The sequence below is a fragment of the Prionailurus bengalensis genome, chromosome B3 (assembly GCF_016509475.1).
Source record: "Prionailurus bengalensis isolate Pbe53 chromosome B3, Fcat_Pben_1.1_paternal_pri, whole genome shotgun sequence".
Taxonomy (NCBI): domain Eukaryota; kingdom Metazoa; phylum Chordata; class Mammalia; order Carnivora; family Felidae; genus Prionailurus; species Prionailurus bengalensis.
Genome location: NC_057355.1, coordinates 135,614,324 through 135,639,179, shown reverse-complemented (window position 1 = coordinate 135,639,179; position 24,856 = coordinate 135,614,324). Strand labels below are relative to the sequence as shown.

The window sequence follows — 24,856 nt, the reverse complement described above, 5'->3', positions numbered from 1 at the left end:
TTCCAAAATCTACATTACTGGTTTAAAGGCTTCTGTCTGCTTGATAACAAGATGTTATTAGCAGCCTATGTGAAATCCTTAAATTATATGTGAATTTTCAAAGATTGATAATAACTTTTTGACCCACTTCTTCATGTGTTTCACCTAAAACATTTACTTAAAAAATTACAGTTTTGTCGTTCTTCGTTTATTCCTATTTGGGAAAGAGTTGGGACTCAAAAACTCATATAGGTAGCATACCTTTCAAAGCCGTGAGGCCCATGAAGTGGATTCAGTTAAGGCTTCCTATCTCACTAAGCCTCAGCGATCATGTAGGAATGGAATGGGAGATTTCAGGTGATTTTCAGCATAACGTTTTTGGTGATTCCATTTTCTTGGTTGAGAGTCCAGTTAAGAATAATAATTCTGGAAGGGTTCTGGCTGTCCATCTGTTCCCTCTGGCTTCTCTGGTGTCCTTAGTAGCCATCATGATGGGGTAGCCAAATGTGGACTCAAGGTCTCCCCACCCTTACATCAGCCAGAGCATGCTGGCGTTATCTGATTCATATCATATATTAAGATTCTTTGTAAGATTTTATATGAAGTAAAGTTCTTCAGATCAGGAAATTAAGGGGGAAAGGTTGAAAATCAGTGGCCTGCTCCAGTTTCTTTATTTAAAAGAATTAGAAACTCCATCTCACAGAAGTTAATTCCAAAGTAGTGGCACTTGGTAGTGCTAAAGCTGAGGTGAGAATTCAGGCTTTGGGTTCCTTGCCCACCTTGCCTCTGTGGTATGTAACCAGTGTGATGTCTTACATTTGCATGATGCTTTGCAATTTTCTCAAATTCATTCATGTCTATTACCTAAAGTTAGTTTAGATTTCAATTAAAATCACAGCTTTATCTAATGTAAAAGGTGCTTAAAATGGACATTTCTTACCAATCTAACTTAAATCATGATTAGTCTCCGTTAATCCTCACAGAAGTGTGTCAAATGATCAGGATCAATTGTAAGTTGAACTCCTAGGCTTATTGAATAACAAAAGATACTAATTACTGTTTTGGGAGAAATGATTTTTATAATCTTTCATGCTGAATTTTTAAATTGGATTGCTTCATATAAAACAGTCTGCAGGGTGACTAGGTTAAGTATTTTAACATTTACGTTTCAAATAGAAATCAAACAAAATTTTGGAAAAATGGAAAGATGTTTAATTGAAAATACGTGAACCAGACTTCCACTCGTCTTTCATCCATAAGAGTTCTTAGCAGTTTGAATTCAGACTCTGTTAAATGGTTGTGCTGTTCCTTTCTAGATTTGGATAAGCGAAGACAGTAATAACACTGAAGCAGTGAATCAGTGGAAAGAAACCATTACAAATCCAGAAAAGGTTGTTATCAAGTGGCACAGATTAAATCCATCTTGAAGACTTCACACATTAATTTGATGAAGAATTTGACATTCTTTTAGAAGACTTAGGATTTCAATTTGCTACCAATGAAAAGAGACAAATCAATACATTTGTCAATTTATTTATGGAGGTCATAATTGTAATGTGTAATGGATCTTATAGAAAATTAAATTTGATTAAAGAAAATGGGACGACTTATATCTGATATCCAAAATAAAGGGGATGTTTTAAAACTATGCCAAAATAGTGAAATAAAGAGTAGTATTTCTGGGGCAACTAAATAAATTATAAAATCAATGAGAATTTCAACCATAGGTGGTGATTGCTATCTTACATTTATGGGTTTTTGAAAGCTTTCCCTAGATATTAAAATCTAGTATATCAAGTCTCTGTTAGTACTGTTAGACATGTAGAAGACTTTACTGCTGACTGTTTCAGTGCCAGTCATTCTTTATTAGATCTTGACTCCACTGCTTACCTCTTGCTACCTCTCTTCTCTCAGAAAACAAATATGAATCATCGAACCACTTCAGCTCTTAGGTATTCGGGGAAGAGTTGTGCCTTAGGTTTCTTACTTCTTACCCATAAGGTGTCACATTGCCACTGTATGAATTATTTATCTCCGAGCAACTTCAAATATAGAACGCTATGTTTTGGCAAGAATAAATGAAAACACCAGAAGGTTGAAGTTTAATTGGAAACCTTGTGTGTACACATTTTGCTGTGTTTTCCTCCCTCAAATATTTTACCCTTTGTTTTAATTGGAGTTGGAATAAGATTATCCTCCATATAGCTCCTCCTAATTAGCAGAACTAAATGAGCTTAATTAGCAAGTTCAATATTTTATGATAATTATTTCCCTTTTTTTAGTCTTTATATATATATCTCTATAGATATATAGATATCTATAGATATATAGATATAGAGATATAGAGATATATATATGAACTACTTGTTCTATAATCCACAGTGCTATTTTCCCATGTTTTTTAAGAAACTGTACGTGATAGCATTATATAGCACATATTTTCTATTGCAGTTTCTCTCAGGAACTCACTAGAAGTCAGTATGTGGGCCTAATTTCAGGTTAGTCAGCTATGCAAACTATGCCCCAAAAGAATAGCTGCTTGGAGAAACAGATAATGCCTGCCTTGATCTTGGCAATTCTGACTTTAGTTTTGCTAATGAGTAGACCAACTGCTCTGTGGTCACGGTCTTCCATTTTTCTTTCTCTCTTACCTTGTGCACACATGCCAGGAGGTAGATGGTGATATTTTAGACCAGAAGATACTTTGGTATAGCTTTAGAATACCCTCTTCATTCTAGTTCTTATGTTCTGTATGTCTCATTAAGATTTTCTCAAGTAAACCCTTAATTCCTTTTTTCCTAGGTATCATCTCCACAAGCTACAAAATATGCCTAATTTACACATTCTTTGCTTCTATTCCCTAGAGTTTATGTTATACTGGTGGTGTTGACAGTGTGCATTTGGAAATAATTTTCTGAGATTTGTGAACAATGAAATATTGGTCAGTACTCACGTGAACTTTCAAGAGAAATCACCTTGACTGTAGTGTTTTACATCTTTGAGACAAATGACTTTATTTTTTTAGAGCAGTTTTAGGTTCACAGCAAAATTGACAGGAAGGTACAGAGAGTTCCCAGGTACCCCTGACCCCCACATACACACACCTTGCTCATCATCAACATAGCCCACCAGAATGATACATTTGCTAAAATCAGTGAACCTACATTGGCATAGTGTTATCACCCAAATTTAGGGTTCGCTCCTGGTATTGTCCATTCTGTGAGTTTTGACAAGTGCAGAAGGTCGTATAGTCATCACTGTAGTATCATACAGAGTAGCCTCACTGCCTTAAAAATCCTCTGCAAATGCACCTATTTTAATAGCCACCAAATAGGTATTTTGGCTTTTGGACAATAAATAACAGACTTTATTGGTTTTTTTTAAATCTAGAATTTAATTTGAGCAGTTTTTTGTGTTCTATTAATGCTTCCAATTCCTAAATTTATTATATGTAGTCATGTATTTAACTCAATTTAAATTATTTAATGTTTAATGTTTTTGCAATATGTATACAATGTATAATTTCAGAGAAAGTGTGATTTTTTGGTTTCTTGCATGTCTTAGAATCATAGGTAGATAAAAAAAATTTTAAAAAAATCTTTTCACTTAAAAGACCTTTCAGTTAGAGTAGGTAGTATTGACACAACTAAATTCCCAAATATTTTAATTAGTTTTACTTAAGCCTTTTTCTGGTGCGAGAGGTACCGAATACAGATGATATTCTGGTTGTCTTTGAAGCTTTTACATGAAATATGAAAAGAAACACACTTTTTTGTTAATAGCTACTCAAATTATGAGAAAAAACATTAGCTGGTAATAAAAACATGAGATAGTAAGCAAAAATCACTTGTCTTTGTTTTTACTCGGGTATTTCTTGACCTTTACCCACTTATCACAAGGACAAGGGAATCAAAATGGTGCTAGATGACCAGAGAAAGCCATGGAAGGGTTCACACTGATAGCTGATAGTTTATACAATGCTAATCCCTAACACTGTGCTTATTTATGTATAAGCTTTCAGATTGATACAATTAGGTAGCTACAGCCCATGTCAAAATACAACATCACTCTTCAGCTTTCGTTTGGTTTTGCATGACTTTTTCTTTTAGCAGACCTCCTAGGGAAATTATCATTGAAGTGTATCAGTTCCAGCATTTACCAGACCGTTAAGAAGAAACCAATGGCATTGTGAACGTATGTAATTATGAGCTGAAAATAAGCTAAAGTGAACTTCTGCTTAAATATAGTTATGTGAATTTCTGTGATACTATTGTACTGAAACCATATTTCCCAAAATTTCCCCCAAATTGTTACTGTTTGTTTAATAAAATAATTGTTTATTTTTGAAGGATTTTAGAAATTTTCAGTAAATTTCACTATTTTATATCATGACGGCAATATTTCAAAGGATATGTTATTTCCTTTTGGTATTTGATGGGGTATATTGAAGGAAGTACCAGATAAAATATCTCTATGTATACTGTATTAGGGTTTCTTCAGAGAAACAGAACCAACAAGGTGTATATATACATTTTTAAAAATACATATTTTTTAAATTATGAGAAGTTGGCTCATGTATTATGGAAGCTAAGAAATCCCACGATCTGTCATACAGGCTGGAGACCCAAAAAGGCCAACAGCATAATTCAGTCTGAACCTGAAGGCTTGAGAACCAGTGAAATCAATGGTATGAATCCCAGTATGAGGGCAGGAGAATATGAGATGCTCAGCAGTGAGGCAGGAAAAAAGGGATCAATTCCTTCTTCATCTCCCTTTATTTTATTCAGGTTCTCAGCAGACCAAAAGATGCCCACCCACATTGGGGAGGGAAATTTTCCCAGTCCAGTGATGCAAATGCTAATCCTGTCCAGAAGCATCCTCTCAGACACACCTAGATATAACGTGTAATCTGTGCACCCCTGGCCAGTCAGGTTGATGCATAAAATTAACAGACATCTACTTGTGTTCTCTTGGTGGGTCAGCTGAAATTACTGTTCAACAGTTTCAAATGCTTGAAGTTTTGGCTGAAACATTGAGTTGAGGAAAGAATTACGAAAAGTGAGTGTATATGAAGTACCATGTCCATTTTGAAATAGAGGTTTAATATTTTAAAAGATATTAAAAGAGTTAGTGTTACCCTCCAGAATTGGGTATTTTTTGGGTAAATTGTCTGAAGATGAATGCTGCCTGCATTTTTAGTCCTTTCCTGGTGGGATTTCTTTAACTTGGCAATTACTGATTTTTAAATTTTTTTCATGTATGGAAGATCTGATGTCTAAAATAACTATTTTGTTAGTTAAAACTGGTAAGTAAATTAAATTATATAATGATAACTATATTAACTATCCAACTATATTAAGCCATAGGACTCTGATAACAGCAGCAGATGTCCAGAAAGTTCCGTATGTCTTCTCGGATGACTAAAAGGTATCTGATTCCATACTGAGCTAAATCACTGAGTAAGATAGATGATGATGTTTATTTAGTATTGATTTTCATATTGTCATGCCATGGAATTTGTTTTCTGAGTCACCATTTAGTTTCTGAGGCAGGAGGATGATAAAAAAATATCTGCCCTTCATGATAGGACTAGATTTATTTTAAAAAAATCTTTTTTTAACGTTTATTTATTTTTGAGACAGAGAGAGACAGAGCATGAACGGGGGAGGGGCAGAGAGAGAGAGGGAGACACAGAATCTGAAGCAGGCTCCAGGCTCTGAGCCATCAGCCCAGAGCCCGACGCGGGGCTCGAACTCATGGACCGCGAGATCGTGACCTGCGCTGAAGTCGGACCCTTAACCGACTGAGCCACCCAGGCGTCCCAGGACTAGATTTATTTTAACAGATTTTGTTGACTGTGGCTCTTGCTGTCTTTTAGTTTAATTTCTCAGTCTTTAGTATTTCTTGATTATACAGTATATGGAGACTTGATCTTGAAACAACTAAATTTTTAAATGAGCCATTTTGTGTACTTCGTAATTGTAAAAATGTCTATATGTTACCTTTTGCAAAGAACTGTTGTAGGTGCTTTTAGGGGTAGAGGTGGCTAAGCCATCACTCTTTACTCTGGGGTTTTATATTTTAGTAGGGGAATAAAATAGCATAAAGCAGAATTGTAGTAAAAAGCAGGATTAGAGGTATGGTCAAAATGCTTTAGAGGCTCAAATAAAGAAAATCAAATCAGCTGAAGGAATTAGGACCATCTCTGATTTTTTTTTTTCTTTTTTTTAACACACATAGCCCCCACACACAACTTGGGGCTTGAACTCACAACCCTGAGATCAAGAGTCACATGCTCCACATGCTAAGCCAGCCAGGTGCCCTTCTCCCTCCTGGAAACCATGTCTTCCCTTAGTTTTCATGTTATTATGCTCTGTTTGCTGTCTTATTAGCCTTCTAGCCTTTTCTTTCTTCTCTGTTGGCTCGTCTTTGTGCACTTTAAACACTGGGACTTCTTTAGGACTCAGTCCTAGACCATTTTCTCTTCTCACTCCACTTTGCCCCTCAGGGCAATCTCTTCTATTTTCATGGCTTCAACTGCTATTTACTGGCCAAAGGCTGCCAAATATAAATTAAAAAATTTTTTTGAACGAGAGAGAGAGAGAATCCCAAGCAATCTTTATGCTCAGTGTGCGCTCCATCCCACAACCCTGGGATCATGACCTGAGCTGAAACCAATAGTCGAGCACTTAACTGACTGCACCCCAAGGCTGCCAAATTTATATCTTTACCCTAGTTTGCTAATGAGCCCCACTATCATTTGGCTGATACGGACATCCTGTCTCGAACATATCCCAAGCGAAACTTTGGATTTCCCATTCTCCCACAATCTGGCCTGCACTGTTCCCTATCTTAATAAAAGGAGCCTGGAGCCACCTTGGAGCTTCTCTGTCTTTCATTTCCCGCACTCAAATCAGTCACTCTAGTCGGTAGCATACGTGCTACGGAGATCTTGAATCCACCCACTTTTCCGTTCCTACTGTAAATTCCCTAGTCAAACCCAGCATCGCCTCCCACCTGTAAGTTCTATTCTCACCCCCTAATTGGTTTCCTGCCTCCCTCTGTTTTCCCTCCAAACCATTCTCCACGCAGTGGCCCGGGTGATAATTTTTTAAATACAGATATGATTATCACTCCTTAGTTCCTATTGCTTTTGGTGTGAAGTCCAAAATGTTTAAGTCTACAAGGCCCTGCATTATCTGAGCTCTGCCTTTGACTCCAGCCCCATCTTTCCCACTGATCTGCTTTCAGTTCTTGGAAGGCAATACGCCCCTCGCTTCTTCAGCATCTTCACACATGCCATTTCATCTAAGTGTAGTAGTCGTCCTTTTCACCCTTCCCTTTGCTAAATCCTTGTTTAGGTGCTCACTTAAATATCTGTTCCTCAGACATCTTTGCCTTCTCATCTTAGGCAATGTTAGAGGCTATTTTCAGATGTAATTTTCCTTTATTGATTTTATCATAATTGTCATTAAATAATTACACGATTTTTGTTCAATGTATCTTCTACCCTGCAGTTTTCATGAAAGTTTTCATGTTTACTGCTGCATTCCTGAGGCCAGCATCGTACCTGGCACATAGGAAGTACATATCTGTTTACTCATCCACTTAACTGATAGGCAGTGGTCTGAGTGTTTGGGATACAGCAGTGGACAAACAGAAGAAAAATGAATGAACACATTGAGTCATGTCTTATTGCACAATAGAGTGGGCTTAAAGACTAATATCATCTTGTGGAGAGAGATAATGCTGGATTATTTAGCAAATTTACTTTTAAAATTCATTGACGCATTTCTTAATTATAGAAAAGAAGAACATGATAGCCTCACACTATGAGTTCTGGCCTAGGAAAAAAAATTCTGAAATTCTCAGTAGTGTTTAAAACCTATGATTCTATCCAGTAACACTTAATTCTAAATTTTGTAGATTGCTGAGATAGTAATCACATTTTACCTTATTATTGCATGACAACAGCTTTATGTATATCATTACCAAGCACAAAAAGTATATTAATTTATCTAAAACATTTGTTTTTTTGCAGTTAAGTTTGCTTCCTGTATAAAATAGGAAGGTTACTTAGATCGTATCCAGCTTTGAACATTTCCTGTAAGATGTAAACAACCTCTTTAAATTAGCAGCCCAAACAGGATCCATATGACTTCCGTAGAATAGGTGAGTAGAAGATGGGTTTGTTGACAGTTCTAGTCCTGGAGGATAGAATGAGAGATTTGGAGGCCTACTGTGATAGAATTTAGGGAAGAGACTCAAGCAAGATGCTGTCTGAGAAGCACGCCTAACCCAGTGTATGTCTCAGTGGTAAGGACGTGTCCTCAACAGGTAATGAGTCTGGAGATGAGGAAGGTGGGGAGGATTGCTGAGGAATGTTTTCTTATTCATAATGGAAAAGGAGCCCCGGGAAGGAGGACTGACAGTCACCAGAAGGAAGAGAGGCCTCGAGGAGGAAGGAAAGCCTGTGGAGAGCAGTGAAGGATAGAGGTGGGAAGGTAAGGAGGTGGTTATATGAGGTGCCTATATGCTTCCTGATATTGTATCTTCTTTCTTTTTATAGAAGACACTTGTAATTCAGATTCCCTTCAGTGTACAGAATTCTTACACTGTCCCTTCCTCTCCTCCTTTCCTCCATCCTGTTCCTGCCCCTCATTCCTCCCTCTCTTCCCCTCCCTGCCATTTACCAAAACCCGTGCTCGGTTTTCACTTTCTTTCTAGAAAATCTGAAAATGAGTTTGGCCTAAGATAGTAAAGTCATTGACTCTGACTTCTAGTAGAGTCTTCCAGGGTAAATGCCCATCATCCTGGAACACAGGGATATTTATTCAACAAATAACTATTGAGTAACTACATTGTGCCACTCATTTTAGGTGCTGGGAATACACCCAATACACAACACCCCCACTCCCACCACCGAGCTTATATTCAAGCAGATGTATCAGAACATACAGAATATTTCCATATAGAATTTGATGGATTTCATGCAACGGGCAAGCAAATAGAAGATCAGAAAATCTGTTCCTGGTCTTTCCTTCTGTATGACTGCTTCATATACTAATCGTCCTAATTTAAATTCCTTCTGTCTTAGTTTATTTCAAATACTCATGTTCATAATATATTGATGAGTTACTATGTAGGGTTTTTTACAAAAGTACATTTTTTTAAATATTTATTTTTGAGACAGCGCAAGCGGGGGAGGGACAGAAAGAGGGGGAGAGAGGATCTGAAGCAGGCTTTGCGCTGACAGGCTGACCGCAGCAAGCTCGATGTGGGGGCTCGAACTCACAAACTGCGAGATTGTGACCTGAGCCAAAGTCGGATGCTCAACCAACTTGAGTCACCCAGGTACCCCTAAAAAATACATTTTAAAATGTTATTTTCCTTAAGTTACTCTGAGCTAAAACAGGGCATACAGAGATGTCAAGTGACCGTCTGAAAAGAAGAAACTCAGAATTCTTAACCCAGGCAAGTATTGTGATTATTTTAAGAAAAACCCACTTGTAAATAAATTTTTATCTGTGTTGCTTGTGTGTTTGGGTTTTCTTGGCTTTAAAAGACAGCAGAGATGAAGTTTATTTTCTAAATGTGATTTTGTTTTTATTGAGTTTAGACAAAAAGAGGCAACAGACATCTTTGTATTTTCTGCATTTACTTCCTGTGTGTGTGTGTATTCATATTTATAAACCTCACTGTAGTCCCCTGTCAATCCTTTTCTGTGTTGTAAGGCTGGGGGTAAAAGGAAAAAAAGGCAAAAGGTATCAAAAACATTTTCTTAAAATGTTAAAACTAGATTGTTTATTAACTGAGTATAGTTTCTTCTCTGGGACACTGAAAAAAGGACTTGAGTCTTTTCTAAAAACATTTCATTTCTTTTTTTCTTAAAGAAATTTTTATTGTTTTGAAGCCTATGGGCAAGGCAGCAGGAAGGGTGGGCTGAGATAGTGGGCTTTTGCAGGGAAACGGTGACATCAGGGGTCCAGAAAACTGCATCAGGTGGTGGGATTTGGCTTATGGGGTGCATGTGTGTCTGTCTGTCCGTGCACTCTGCACATGTGTCCATTATCTTGTAGAATTAGAAAAATGACATCTGTTTTCTTGAAAGGAATGGGAATAGATGATTCCAACAGGACTGGGAGAGTGAGGGAAACATTATGACAGATTTGATCTACGGTCCAGTTTGTTTCTTTTCCCAGTCCAGAAAAAAATAAACTTGAGAAATAACAAAGGGAAAAGTTTTCCCTTTCCTAGTCCAGAAGAAAGTAAGTTGCAGAAACAACAAAACAGGAAAATGTTTGGAATGATGCCTCTGTTTATTTGGCTTAGAGAGTGTGGTTCCGAGAGGCAGGAGTTGCTCATTGAGTCTAGCGTTCTAGTTCTGCTGTGTGGGTAATAAATAGTACATCCTATTCCTGGCTCCTTCTTGAAAGCTGAAAGAGTTAAAACGGTCTTATTTTTTTTCCCCTAATGATATTACCTGGGTATATGAAACAAGATAATGGTTTTTGGCTTTTTTTTTTCTTCCCCCACGTGCCTGAGGGTGTGACACACTTCCGTCACTAACAATGAGTCACAGTGGCAATAATTTGCACCAGCTTGTGAATCTTGAAGGAAGTCCTCTGGGTGATTTCTTGAGTTATTGAAGTCAATAGACCATGGAGAAATTCACACACATACCTAGACTTTGTAGTTTTCTGATTTTTCTTTGTGTGTGTGTGTGTGGGGGGGGGGTAAAATAGACATAATATTTACCATCTTAACCATTTGTAAGTGTATAGTTCATTAGTATGAAGTATATTCATATGTTCTGCAGCCATCATCACCATCCATCTCCATAACCCTTTCCATCTTGTAAAACCCATACTCTGTACCCTTTAAATTACTCCCCATTTCTCTACCTCTCCCCCAGCGCCTGGCAACCACCTTCTACTTTCTGCCTCTAGGATTTTGACTGTTCTAGGTCTCTCATGTAAGTGGAATCCTATAGTCTGTATCCTTTTGTGACTGGATTATTTTACTTAGCATAATATCCTTAAGGTTCGTCCATGTTGTAGCACATGTCAGTGTTTTCTTTCTTTTTTTTTTTAAATATGAAATTTATTGTCAAATTGGTTTCCATACAATACCCAGTGCTCATCCCAACAGGTTCCCACCTCAATACCCATCACCCACCCTCATCAGGGGCACACGTCAGTATTTTCTTCCTTATTATGGCTGAATAATATTCTATTACATGTATATACCATATTTTGCTTATTCATTCATCCCATAGGGTATATTTGGGTTGGTTATATATTTCAGCTATTGTGCATCATGCTGATATAAACATGGGTGTGCAAATATTTCTTTGAGATTCTACTTTCAATTCTTTTGTGTATATATTGGCAAGTGGAATTGCTGGATCCTATGGTAATTCCATTTTTGATTTTTTGAGGAACCACCATACTATTTCCATAGCTGCTAAACCATTTTACGTTCCTATCAATAGGGTGGGAACAATAAAGCCTCCAATTTCTCCACATCCTTACCAACACTTGTTATTTTCTGTTTTGTTTTGTTGATCATAGCTGTCCTAATGGGTATAAGGTGATATATCTCATTGTAGTTTTGATTTGCATTTCCCTGATGATCAGTGATATTGAGCATCTTTTCATGTGCTGATTGGCCATTCGTATTTCTTTTTGGAGAAATGCCTATTCAAGTCTTTTGCCCATTTTTGAATTGGGCTTTGTTTATTTGTTTGTTTTTTATTCAGTTTTAGGAGTTTTCTATATGTTCTGGTTATTAATCCCCTACCAGATATATGGTTTGCAAATATGTTCTTTCATTTTGTGGACTGCCTTTTACTATGCTGATACTGTCTTTACTGTCTTTTGATATACAAAAATTTTAAATTTTTATTCAGTCCTATTTCTCTGTTTTTACTTCTGTTGCCTGGGCCTCTCGTGTCATATCCAAGAAACATTGACAAATCCCAAGTTATGTAATTTTATCTTTAGGCAGTTCAGACATTAAAATGTAATTTATCCTTTTGAATGTTTCAGAGTCCTTATTCCTTATTAATATTATTATATAGATATTTTTAAGTCCTATGGCGTAATGAGGAATGTGGAAAATAAACAAGTTCATATATTTTATTTTTAAAATCAAGATGTTGGAAGGTTAATCTTTTGGACTTTGGGCCACATTTGAGAAAAATTGATTTAATTACTTTTTTCCTTTATAAAGTAGAAAAACTTTTTTCAAGACCTTGTGTCATTGAAGTAGATAAAGACAGTAGATAAATGTGGTTGTTGCTGAAGAAGGGAGGTGGAAATAAGGGGAGACCAGCACTGCTCAGGACAGCTTCACCTGAGTGAAGTCTCTGAGTGGAGCGTCTGGGCCCTCAGTTTTACAAGGCTTGAATTTTCATTCCGTCAGAACACTAATAAATTCGGGCAGTTGGCTAATGAAACTTTCCAAAGGCCAATGTACGAAGTACAATACCAGTTAACTAATTTACAAAGGAAACCTAGTCCCTTCTGTTAACAGAAATATTTACTTCTGCCTTCACAATCAATGACGAGTTGAATTTTGGAAGCTAGATGATTGGGCAGAGAGCACGAAGTCAAAGCAAAGGGACATGGATTGTGGACAGAAGCTATTACCCAGGCTCTGGCATGGCCGGTCTAGCATTGTGCCCCTAACAGGAGACTGCTGAAGAGCCTTAACTTCCGATGTCTGTGTTTAACGCCTTTCTCCTGGAGGGCACAGGACTCGCACAGTTCGTTCTGCCTCTTCGGCTTTCTGGTTTGCGATAGATCATTCTAATCATCCGTACCTATTCAGAGTCTCTGGCTAGGCAAGTTTTCACTCACTTGATGAGGTTTCAGCTTGCTGCTAAATTATAATCCCCTTTGATGGCGCCTCCCAGACACAGGTCCTCTGAAGTGCAGCTTTACGAATTCCCCTCACATTTTGGTAATATTTAAACGTATGTCCAAAGTCTCCAGGTTTGTAATTTCTGTTTTATTAGTAGCGTTTGAAGTATTTGACACGGTTGATTACTCCCCACATACAAAAACACTTTTCTTCATTTTTGAGAAACTTTTTTTTTTCGCCCATGTATTCCTGCATTAGTGTGAGTAGCTGTAAGCACTCTATGAGATAGGAAGGAAAATATGGCCCTGTCATCCACAGGGTAAGGAAATTCAACGGGGTTTGTATTGTGCTTGTTTGAGAGCCTTCCTAGCGCAAGGAGGGGAAGAGAAATTGATCAATGCAGAATTCCTCTCTGGCTTGTCAACAAACATCTCCTGTCGTCATCGTCCTCGTGGGAAGCTGCATCCCAAGAATATGGCATTTTGAGATTTGGATGACTGGAGCTCACATCATACAGCTCCAATAATGATCTGTTTCCCAAAGATAACAGGGAAAACGTTGTTATGAAACACCTGACTCGTCTTTGTGTGCTTCTCACAGTCCAGCAAGATTTCCATTTTTATTACCAGGTCATTTGAAGGTGCTCAAAGTGTACTTTTGATACCATTTGTCATCTCAGTTTACTTATCTGGAAGTGACAGTGTTCTGCTGTTTTTCTGCCTGAGGAAGAAAATGATGAGAAACAGGTTTGTCACTCCAAGTATGGTGTAGAGCTGTTTTGAAGGAAATTAGTCTTATATTGGTATCATGTTTTCAAGATTGACTGAAATTCCTTTACTGTTACAGTAATTCTCTGCAAGTTTCAGAAGTAGAGTTTCCTTATTATGAGAACATTAATTCATAATATAAAACTCTAAATTTTATATTTAAAAAATATAAATTATTAAAGCAGAGATAATACCTATCCTTCTCAAGCTATTCCAAGAAATAGAAAGGGAAGGAAAACTTCCAGACTCATTCTATGAAGCCAGTATTACTTTGATTCCTAAACCAGACAGAGACCCAGGAAAAAAAAGAGAACTACAGGCCAATATCCCTGATGAATATGGATGCAAAAATTCTCAATAAGATACTAGCAAATCGAATTCAACAGCATATAGAAAGAATTATTCACCATGATCAAGTGGGATTCATTCCTGGGATGCAGGGCTGGTTCAACATTCGCAAATCAATCAACGTGATACATCACATTAACAAAAAAAAAGAGAAGAACCATATGATCCTGTCAATCGATGCAGAAAAGGCCTTTGACAAAATCCAGCACCCTTTCTTAATAAAAACCCTTGAGAAAGTCGCGATAGAAGGAACATACTTAAAGATCATAAAAGCCATTTATGAAAAGCCCACAGCTAACATCATCCTCAACGGGGAAAAACTGAGAGCTTTTTCCCTGAGATCAGGAACACGACAGGGATGCCCACTCTCACCGCTGTTGTTTAACATAGTGCTGGAAGTTCTAGCATCAGCAATCAGACAGCAAAAGGAAATCAAAGGCATCAAAATTGGCAAAGATGAAGTCAAGCTTTCGCTTTTTGCAGATGACATGATATTATACATGGAAAATCCGATAGACTCCACCAAAAGTCTGCTAGAACTGATATATGAATTCAGCAAAGTTGCAGGATACAAAATCAATGTACAGAAATCAGTTGCATTCTTATACACTAACAATGAAGCAACAGAAAGACAAGAAACTGATCCCATTCACAATTGCACCAAGAAGCATAAAATACCTAGGAATAAATCTAACCAAAGATGTAAAGGATCTGTATGCTGAAAACTATAGAAAGCTTATGAAGGTAATTGAAGAAGATTTAAAGAAATGGAAAGACATTGCCTGCTCATGGATTGGAAAAATAAATATTGTCAAAATGTCAATACTGCCCAAAGCTATCTACACATTCAATGCAATCCCAATCAAAATTGCACCAGCATTCTTCTCGAAACTAGAACAAGCAATCCTAAAATTCATATGGAACCACAAAAGGCCCCGAATAGCCAAAGGAATTTTGAAGAAGAAGACCAAAGCAGGAGGCATCACAATCCCAGACTTTAGCCTCTACTACAAAGCTGTCATCATCAAGACAGCATGGTATTGGCACAAAAACAGACACACAGACCAACGGAATAGAATAGAAACCCCAGAACTAGACCCACAAACGTATGGGCAACTCATCTTTGACAAAGCAGGAAAGAACATCCAATGGAAAAAAGACAGCCTCTTTAACAAATGGTGCTGGGAGAACTGGACAGCAACATGCAGAAGGTTGAAACTAGACCACTTTCTCACACCAGTCACAAAAATAAACTCAAAATGGATAAAGGACCTAAATGTGAGACAGGAAACCATCAAAACCTTAGAGGAGAAAGCAGGAAAAGACCTCTCTGACCTCAGCCGTAGCAATCTCTTACTCGACACATCCCCAAAGGCAAGGGAATTAAAAGCAAAAGTGAATTACTGGGACCTTATGAAGATAAAAAGCTTCTGCACAGCAAAGGAAACAACCAACAAAACTAAAAGGCAACCAACGGAATGGGAAAAGATATTCGCAAATGACATATCAGACAAAGGGCTAGTATCCAAAATCTATAAAGAGCTCACCAAACTCCACACCCGAAAAACAAATAACCCAGTGAAGAAATGGGCAGAAAACATGAAGAGACACTTCTCTAAAGAAGACATCCGGATGGCCAACAGGCACATGAAAAGATGTTCAGTGTCGCTCCTTATCAGGGAAATACAAATCAAAACCACACTCAGGTATCACCTCACGCCAGTCAGAGTGGCCAAAATGAACAAATCAGGAGACTATAGATGCTGGAGAGGATGTGGAGAAACGGGAACCCTCTTGCACTGTTGGTGGGAATGCAAACTGGTGCAGCCGCTCTGGAAAGCAGTGTGGAGGTTCCTCAGAAAATTAAAAATAGACCTACCCTATGACCCAGCAATAGCACTGCTAGGAATTTACCCAAGGGATACAGGAGTACTGATGCATAGGGCCACTTGTACCCCAATGTTCATAGCAGCACTCTCAACAATAGCCAAATTATGGAAAGAGCCTAAATGTCCATCAACTGATGAATGGATAAAGAAATTGTGGTTTATATACACAATGGAGTACTACATGGCAATGAGAAAAAATGAAATATGGCCTTTTGTAGCAACGTGGATGGAACTGGAAAGTGTGATGCTAAGTGAAATAAGCCATACAGAGAAAGACAGATACCATATGGTTTCACTCTTATGTGGATCCTGAGAAACTTAACAGGAACCCATGGGGGAGGGGAAGGAAAAAAAAAAAGAGGTTAGAGTGGGAGAGAGCCAAAGCATAAGAGACTGTTAAAAACTGAGAACAAACTGAGGGTTGATGGGGGGTGGGAGGGAGGGGAAGGTGGGTGATGGGTATTGAGGAGGGCACCTTTTGGGATGAGCACTTGGTGTTGTATGGAAGCCAATTTGTCAATAAATTCCATATAAAAAAAGAAAAAAATAAAAATATATTGGAATATAAAAATATATATATATATATATATATATATATATATATATATATATACATATATATATATATATATACACACATACACATATATATTAGTGGGTTGCCCGGGTGGCTCAGTCTGTTAAGTGTCTGACTTTGAAAGCTCAGGTCATGATCTCACAGTTTATGAGTTTGAGCCCCACGTCAGGCTCTGTGCTGACAGCTCAGAGCCTGGAGCCTGCTTTGGATTCTGTGTCTCCTCTCTCTGCCCGTCCCCTGCTCATGCTGTGTGTGTGTGTGTCTCTCTCTCTCTCTCAAAAATAAATAAACTTTAAAATATATATATATAAATTGGTTTATATGTTCATAAATTTTAAAGAAAGACTCCTTCAGTCAATGCTGCCTTTCCCGCTTCTGTGGGGTGGTGGTACTGAAAGTTATCTGCGAGCGATTTATTTTCTGCATTATTAGCCCACATGGCAGGTTGTCACCATCCACTTGGCATATTACCACGGTGTTTGCTAGAGAAGTTACAGGTTCTTACAGCTACAGCTGCTGAGGAGTGTGCTAACTCTAAGGTTAACCTTTATGCTTGCTGTCTTTAGGATATGGCCACAATTATAGGAACCATCAGTAATGTTTTTGGAGGGGAGGAGAGTTACTATAGTGTACTTACAAAACACAGCTGAAAGTCTACGTTTATGGAAAGGACTGTTATCTGCTAAGATTCCAAAGAATTTTGTCATGGAAGTGGGGTAAAAATGAGGAAACACTTACTTAGCTCCCAAGCATGGAGAAAAAACATCCCTTGTCACCAAGCTTATTGGTTTTAAGTGTAATCGTTCCATTTGAAGAGGTTAATGTCCATAAGAAAAGAAAATGTTAAATTATACACACATGAGAAATAGTTTATCTTATATAGATAAGTGACTTTCAAATTAAGCAAAGTATACTGAGCGTCTATCATATGTGGGATCCAGAGAAGACTGTATCTCTATTTTTTTTTTTCAGTTTTACAATTAAAGCTATTTGCCAGTCATTTAAAATGTTTAATTTTTAACTTATTCAGCATGTGTTGATGCGCTGCCCCCCCATACATGTCTAGGGGAATGAGGTGGGAAGGCTCAGCTGTGTTTTGTGTAACAGAAGGATCATTAATGGTTGGAGAGCTTCCAAATTGAATCTGACTCAAGTTAAACAGCAACAGTTAATAATAACCAAGAGAGATTAGTTGCATGCCAGAAGTCTCTTGAAATAGGCTGTCCTGGGAAAAAGAGAAGTAATTTGATAATACGTAAATCCCATCTTCTTTGGGAATGCTTATTTCTCATTTTCTCAGGACACAGTATAAGAGACAGACTCTGATCACATCTCAGTTCCTGGTATCGTTAGCTCAGATCTTGGGCTTTATATGTGGGTGCCTCATCTACAGTCTTGCCCTTTGGGGCCGTGCTCATGGTGCTTTCCATTGCCTTCCTCTTTCTTCTCCACCTCACTACCCAATTCTATGTGTTGTGAGAGTCTCAGAATCACTTTTTCTAGGAAACCTTCTGTATTAGGGTTCTCTGGAGAAACAGAATCAATGGGGGTATATCTATATCTACATATATGTATATGTATACACACATATATCCCATATGTATAATTCCTTATTGTATATAAGGAATATATAAGGAGTATATTACTCTATATTGTATGTATAATATATAATACGGAATTAGCTCACAGATCTGCAGTGTAGGCTGGCAGGCTCAAGACCTGGGAGAGCAGATGGTGCAGTTTTGGTCCAAAGACCAGTGGGCAGAGATCCAGGAGAGCCAGTGCTACAGATGAAGTCCAAAGGCGGTGTGCTGGAGAATTCTCTCTTGCTCAGGGAGGCTGATCTTTTCATTCTATTCAGGCCTTCAGCTGATTGGATGAAACCCACCCACATTACAGAGGGCAATCAATCCTCTTTACCAAAATGCACCAGTTTAAATGTTAACCTCAAGGAAAACACCTTCCATGTTGACACATAAAATCCGCCGTTACACCTTGCCTCTTCTCAGGCTGGCCCCAGTTTGGGCGGGGGCCCTGGATGCCTCAATTAATGTTGTCAGTGCTGTGCTTGTGCTTTTGAAGAAACCCTTAGCAATAGCTTATTTTATAAAGTTAAGAAATTGTAGCGTTTGTGGTTTGAAGTCATACTGAATGTTCTAGATGTGATCTCACTGGCTCATAGCACTTGCCACAAGATCATTCTCTTCTGTGGTCTGGCTGCTATACTTCTGTTAATGTGACCCAGGGTTTTATTCATTTCCCCCCGTTTTATCACTGTTTGAATTTGCGATTAAACCACTAGTTCTTTTTCTCTATGTGAACTGTCGTTAGGCCAATTTGCTTCCTCTCCTTCCTGTCCTGTTTTTCAGTACTTTATGGCATTTAACATTAAGTATAGATTTCACATTATAATTCCTATCTTAAAATATTATGATTTAGCCCATCTGGTTGATTTCAGAACCATGGAACCATAGAGGCAAAATGAACATTTCTGTAGCAAAAAACTGGGATCCAAAGTCAATGTTGCATAGATTTCTTTAGCTAATTAGTGCCAAAGCTAAATCAAGGATACATATTTACTGGTGTCTAGTCCAGTGATTCAACAGACATCAAGTACCTGTTATATCTCCAGGTAATGTGTTAAATGTTGGTTAATGCGCTGTATTTTGGTTAACATAATTTTAGAATATATAACAACTTTATAACATAAGTCACTGTTCATTTTAGTTACAGAGAAGGAAATAATGAGGGATCAGTTTTTATTCAAGCCTATGTCTTTGTATAATTCAAAATTCAATCGTTTTGTTATATCTTTGCCTTAGTTGTTAAAATTCTTTTCTTTTTCTTGTTTTCTTTTTATTTATTTATTTTGAGAGAGAGAGAAAGAGAGAGAGAGAACGAGCAGGGGAGGGGCAGAGAGAGGGAGAGACAGAATCCCAAGCAGGCTCCGCACTGTCAGTGAGGAGCCCGATGCGGGGCTTGAACTCATGAACCGTGAGATCATGATCTGAGCTGAGATCAAGACTCAGGCACTTAACTGATTGACCCAGGTGCCCCTGTTGTTAAAATTCTTAAAGCATCCAAGGTAGATATGTTGCTGTATTGTCTGTTACAAGGAGCTGTTGACTTTAATAAGTATGCTTTAGGTATCATTTACTTAACAATAATTTAATCAAACAGAGATCTACCTAGTTGAATTACATTACTTCCCTTCTCTGTCCTTTATTTTTAAAAAACTTTAAGTAGACTGCATGCCCAACTTGAGGCTTGAATACATGACCCTGACATCAAGAGCTACATACTCTACTGACTGAGCCAGCCAAGGACACCCCCGCCCCCCGCCCCGTCTCTTCTTTTTCAATAATGAAATGAGGCTATTTGGATATGATTGGACAGGAGACATACCTTACCATGACGTTGTGCTTTGCCTTTTTGTTTCCACATCAAATAAGGGTTGACATGTCAAACTGTGAAGAAGTCAAGAGAAACTTGTTTTCAGGTTTATTACTGTTTCTTAAATACTACAAGTGGCAGCAAAATAGCCTTCATTTGAATCAGTACCCTCAGTCGCCCCACACTTTCAAGAATAAGTGCATTTTACTTAAACGTATTGGAGAATTTGATGAAGCTGAATCTCAATAAGTGTTACTTCCTTTCTCTTTGGTTATACACAGTGTCCCCAAGAGATGAAAGGCATAACATGGATTTTTTAAAAATGCCATTTAGGTTGTTTTTTTTTTTAATGTTTATTCATTTTTGAGAGACAGAGTGCGAGTGGGGGAGGGGCAGAGAGAGAGGGAGACACAGAATCGGAAGCAGGCTGCACACTCTGAGCTGTCAGCACAGGGCCTGACGCGGGGCTCGAACTCATGAACCATGAGATCATGACCTGAGCCAAAGTCAGACACTTAACCAACTGAGCCACCTGGGAGCCCCTAGGTTTTTTTAATTTTGCATTTAGTAACTGTAAGCAGTGTGAACACAGCTTAAAATATTTGCTTTTCTGCTGACTAAAACATGGGCAGTTGTATTATTGAGAGCAAATGCTCAGCTTTGAGATCTTAGATCTGAAAAGTCAAAACTGTATTTCTGTTAAGCATGTTTTGGTTTAACGATTGACAGCAGGTAGTTGAAGTGCCGTGTGGTGTGAGTTGTGGTAGTTAGTATCCAGGCTCTTCTGATAAGAGGATTTACCAAAGAACCAGAGAGAGGACAGTATGCCTCTCTTTGCCCAGTTCCTGCTGAGTCAGACTTGGATGAAGTATGGGGTACAGGCCGTCCATCTCTGGAGCCAGATGAAAACTTTCGGCCTTCATTCCAATTGTCACCCTACCTTTCAACTGGTAGCCACTAGTCTTTGATTAAAAAAAAAAAAAATTTAAGCCCCTTAGAAGGTTTTCTGATGCACATTTCAATCTATCATTATCAAAGATGAGAGGGAATTCATTATGTCAGACCTACTTCAAAAACTATAAGTTTGGTTTTAAATCACTTTCAAAGAAATCAATAATCCAGGAATGAATGTTTTCATTTTAGCCTACCTATTATGGTTACCAGAACAGGGCGCCTATCTGATAATGAAACTGAGAAACCTTTTCATTCCTGGAATTTCCTGTTGGGAGTGTAGAGTTTTCTAAGCAATATGTACCACTGGCTAGTTACACAATATGTTGGATTTTACTGCCAGCTCTTTGTTTAAAAAGGGCGTGAGAGGTTTGGCCCAACAGGAATGTGAAGTCAAAGTTAACTATGACGTCATCTTACTGCTTGTCACTTGAATGAACCGGATTCGTAAGTAAATACATATATATTAAAATTTTTTATCAGCTCTGATGAATCAGTTATAAAATAATTAGCTTTCCCTAGCACTTCCCTGCGTATGATTTGGGGAAACTTTTTCTTTTTCACTCCAGGAACGTGTTGAGAGGGGGGAAAAAACATGGCCCCCAAAGCTGCATCCACAGGTTAAGGGACATGTAAGGGAGGTTTCTTTGGTGATTGTAGCAGAGAGGAATGTGCACTCATAGAGTATTTACATCCCCAGACGTGGCTGGAGGTTGAATCTTCATAGTCCTGTCCAACTTGCTGAGCTTCAGGCCCCTATTCTCCTGTCTCTATGTGCACAGGTGCTTTGTCCGCCACAAAACATTTCAAGTTCTGTTTAGAATGAGAATCTTACACAGAAAAGTGTCTACAGTTTGTGCTGCTTTTAGAGGTGTATTTAGAGACCATGCTAGAGAGTCTCCTTCAATAACACGTCGCCTCATTTAATAATTGTAACCGTCAGGAATTCCTTAGGTTAATACCTAACATCTCTATAAGGCAGGGTTTCTCAACCCCGGCACTACTGATATTTTGGTCTGGAGAATTCTTCTTCTTTTTTTTTTAAGTTTATTTATTTATTTTGAGAGAGAGAGAGAGCAGAGAGAGAGGGGGAGAGAGAAAATACCAAGCAGGCTCCACATCGTCAGCACAGAGCCTGATGCGGGTCTGGAGCCCTATGTGGGTCTTGATCCCATGAACTATGAAATCGTGACCTCTGAGTCATGCCCTCTGAGTCTATTGCTCTAATGACTGAACCACCCAGGTGCCCCTGAGCTGGAGAGTTCTATGTTGGGGGTAGGTGGGACTTGGGGGGCTGACCCATACATTGTAGGATGTTTAGGAGTGCCTCTTGTCTCCATTCGCTAGATATGCCCCTGCCTCAGTTAGGACAACTGGAAATGTCTCCAAACATTACCAAGTGTTCCCTGGGGGGATGGGGGGAAGGGGGAGAATTTCCCCTGGTTACGAGCCACTGTCCTGAGGCAAAATAGAATGTTAGAGAAAAGATGTTAGCAATTATCCAGCTCTTATTTTCTCATTTTCCATATGGCTATGATTTACTTAAGATCTCATGACTCCTTAGTCCCAGAGATGACTGGGGTTTCCTGACTTTGCAGTATCTTTTCCTACCATACCCTCCTTCCTTGGTTTGGGTTTAAGATATTCTGACGCCCTGCTTATGGGCTTGTCCAACCACATGGCTTCTTTTAGGGCATAACCACCATTTCGTAACCTGTTCCATACAGTGTGCACAAAATCTGTAGTTACCCTTAAGTATCCGCTTGTACACATTGTTTTAGTTTTTTTCCTCTCAAGCAGCAACCCTGAAACGTGGATTTACAAGTGGTTTATTAGCAAGTGTTCTCAGGAAAGCTTGGTAGAGCAGTGGGGAAGGGGACAGGGAACAGAAGGAAAGCAAATGAGGATACAATAGCAGACAGACTTCCAAGGAGGTAGTTTCAGCTCAGTCTGACAGGAGAGCTCTGAAGAGAGTGGATATAGATCTTGTCTCGGAATTTTCCAGATCAGGCACAAAAGACCTGGAGTATCTACACTTCCCTCCCCATCAGTCATTGTTTACGGTGGAGTTTCTTAATCTGGACACCATTGCCATTTTGGGGCTAGTTCCTTGTTCTTTGTTGCGGGAGTCTGTCCTGTGCACTCTGGGTGTTCAGCGGCTTCCCTGGCTCCTGCCTGCTCGATGCCAGTGATCTCCCAAGCCCCCCCCCACCCCCCCAGTAATCACAACCAAAAATGCCTCTAGACATTTTCACCCCCGGAGGTCAAAATACCCCCCAGTTGAGAACCACCGGTTTAACGGTTGCCCCTGGGGAGGTCTGAGTTCCCAGGAACTTCACGTGATCAGACAAAGACACAGGTGGAGGCTGTGGGGCGGGGGGGAGACAGCAGGAGCCAGCGTGCCAGAGAGGTTAGTGAGTCCCAGTGGGTGTGCGTACAGCACTGACATCTCCAGTTACACGTATATGAACTCCGTAAATTTCTCCTCCTCCACTGCAGGAGCAGTAGGAAGGATCTGATACGAAGGCCCCGTTTTCCTTTAAGGGGACATACTGGAGTGACTCCGACAGGTGTGAGTGGCCTCGCAGCAGGTGCCGTGTCAGCAGTACTAGGTTCATCCTGCCATGGCCAGCACACACCCGAGCTGCTCCTCCACCTGGGCTCATCTTAATCTCTGTGGAGTTGCTTTGATCAGAAATATGATCTGAGAGTGCAATAACTTGGCACCATTCCTGCAAGGTTAGGGTTTCTGGCTTTTGTTTGCTGCATCATCACACAAAATCACCATGTTTTGGCTGTAATCTTGGACCTATTTTCTTATTTCCCTTCCTCCTGGTCATCTATTCATTTCTTCAGCAAGTGTTTCTTGAGTGCCTAATACATGCCCAGTACTTTGCTAGGAATACAAGAAGAGACAAAAGACATCTAGTCCCTGCTTTCAGTCTGGTAGAGGGGAAAGATAGGAAATAAGTTGTGGTTCCAAGAGCAGGCTTGTCTGAAGATGGCCATGAGGCCTCACTCTTGGTTTTCTAGCCAATGAGAACTGGGGGCTCCTCTTCTCCCGATAGGAGGGCTGTGCACAATTCTTACGGAGCTGGTGGCTTTGTCTTCCCCATGGAAGTGATTGCAACTTTGCAGGGAAGCTGGCTGCCAAAGTCCGACTGCCTGGCACCAAGTGGTTTGCTCATTCCTCTAATGTGAAGGCTCTATAAACAGGGGCTCATTGTCTTCCTATGAGAAGCAAAGCACAGTAGTATGGTGGTTCCCGTAGGAAGAGGGTAAGATACTCATATCTTCTAAACACTGAGAAAGTTAATCCTGTGAAGACCTAGGGGAAGAAACTTCTAGGCAGAATATGGAAAATTTTTGAGGTGGAGAAGAGCTTGATATGTTTGAGGAATTCGAAGAAGGCCAATTTGGGTGCACAGAGCATGGTGATTGAGGGAGGGAAGGAAGGAAGAGGCATGAAACAAAGGTAGAGTTCAAAATACAGGCGGAATCCAGTCATAATAAACGGCCTCGTTGGCCATGGTTAGGAAATCAAGTGGAAAGTGGAAAGTGGAAAGGGGTGGAGAGAGAACTGAGATCAACTTTGGAGGCACAATCAGCTGGACTAGTTGGCCAACAGGATGGAAAGGAGAGAGGGAGAGTCCAGGGTGATTCCTGAACATTTGACCCATGCTGCTAGAGATGCTAAGACCAGGGTGGGGGGAAAATGCTGGGAGGAGCAGGTTTGTAGGACAGGATGCAAACTGCCATTTTTGTTATGTCATGTTTAAAATGTGAACCATCTGTGTAGAGATCGAAGTGGGCAGCTGAATACATACCAGTTAGAAGTTCAGAGACAAGGTATAGGCTAGAAATGTAAATTTGGGGGTCATCAGCATACATGTGATATTCCCGACCAGGTTTGCCAAAGGAATGAGTGTAGACAGAGAGGAGTACCAGGGACTAGTACTGAGGTTCTCCAGTATGGAGAGGACACAGAGATGAGGAGGAACCAGGAAAAGATACTCAGATGACAGGCTATCTCCAGTGCCTTTGGTTAACGTAAAAAACATTACAACTGGGCGTTGGAAGGAGAA

At 39.3% G+C, this 24,856-nt stretch overlaps 1 protein-coding gene across 1 annotated transcript in view; it reads left to right on the top strand.

Moving 5' to 3' along the window:
* TC2N (tandem C2 domains, nuclear) overlaps positions 1–4,330 on the top strand; it is a 44,024-nt gene extending 39,694 nt beyond the window's left edge. The window contains exon 12 of the mRNA XM_043556853.1: positions 1,296–4,330. Within this exon, the coding sequence (XP_043412788.1) occupies positions 1,296–1,406 (111 nt within the window). The 3' untranslated portion in view covers positions 1,407–4,330. The remainder of the gene's footprint in view (positions 1–1,295) is intronic.
* Positions 4,331–24,856: the final 20,526 nt, after the last annotated feature.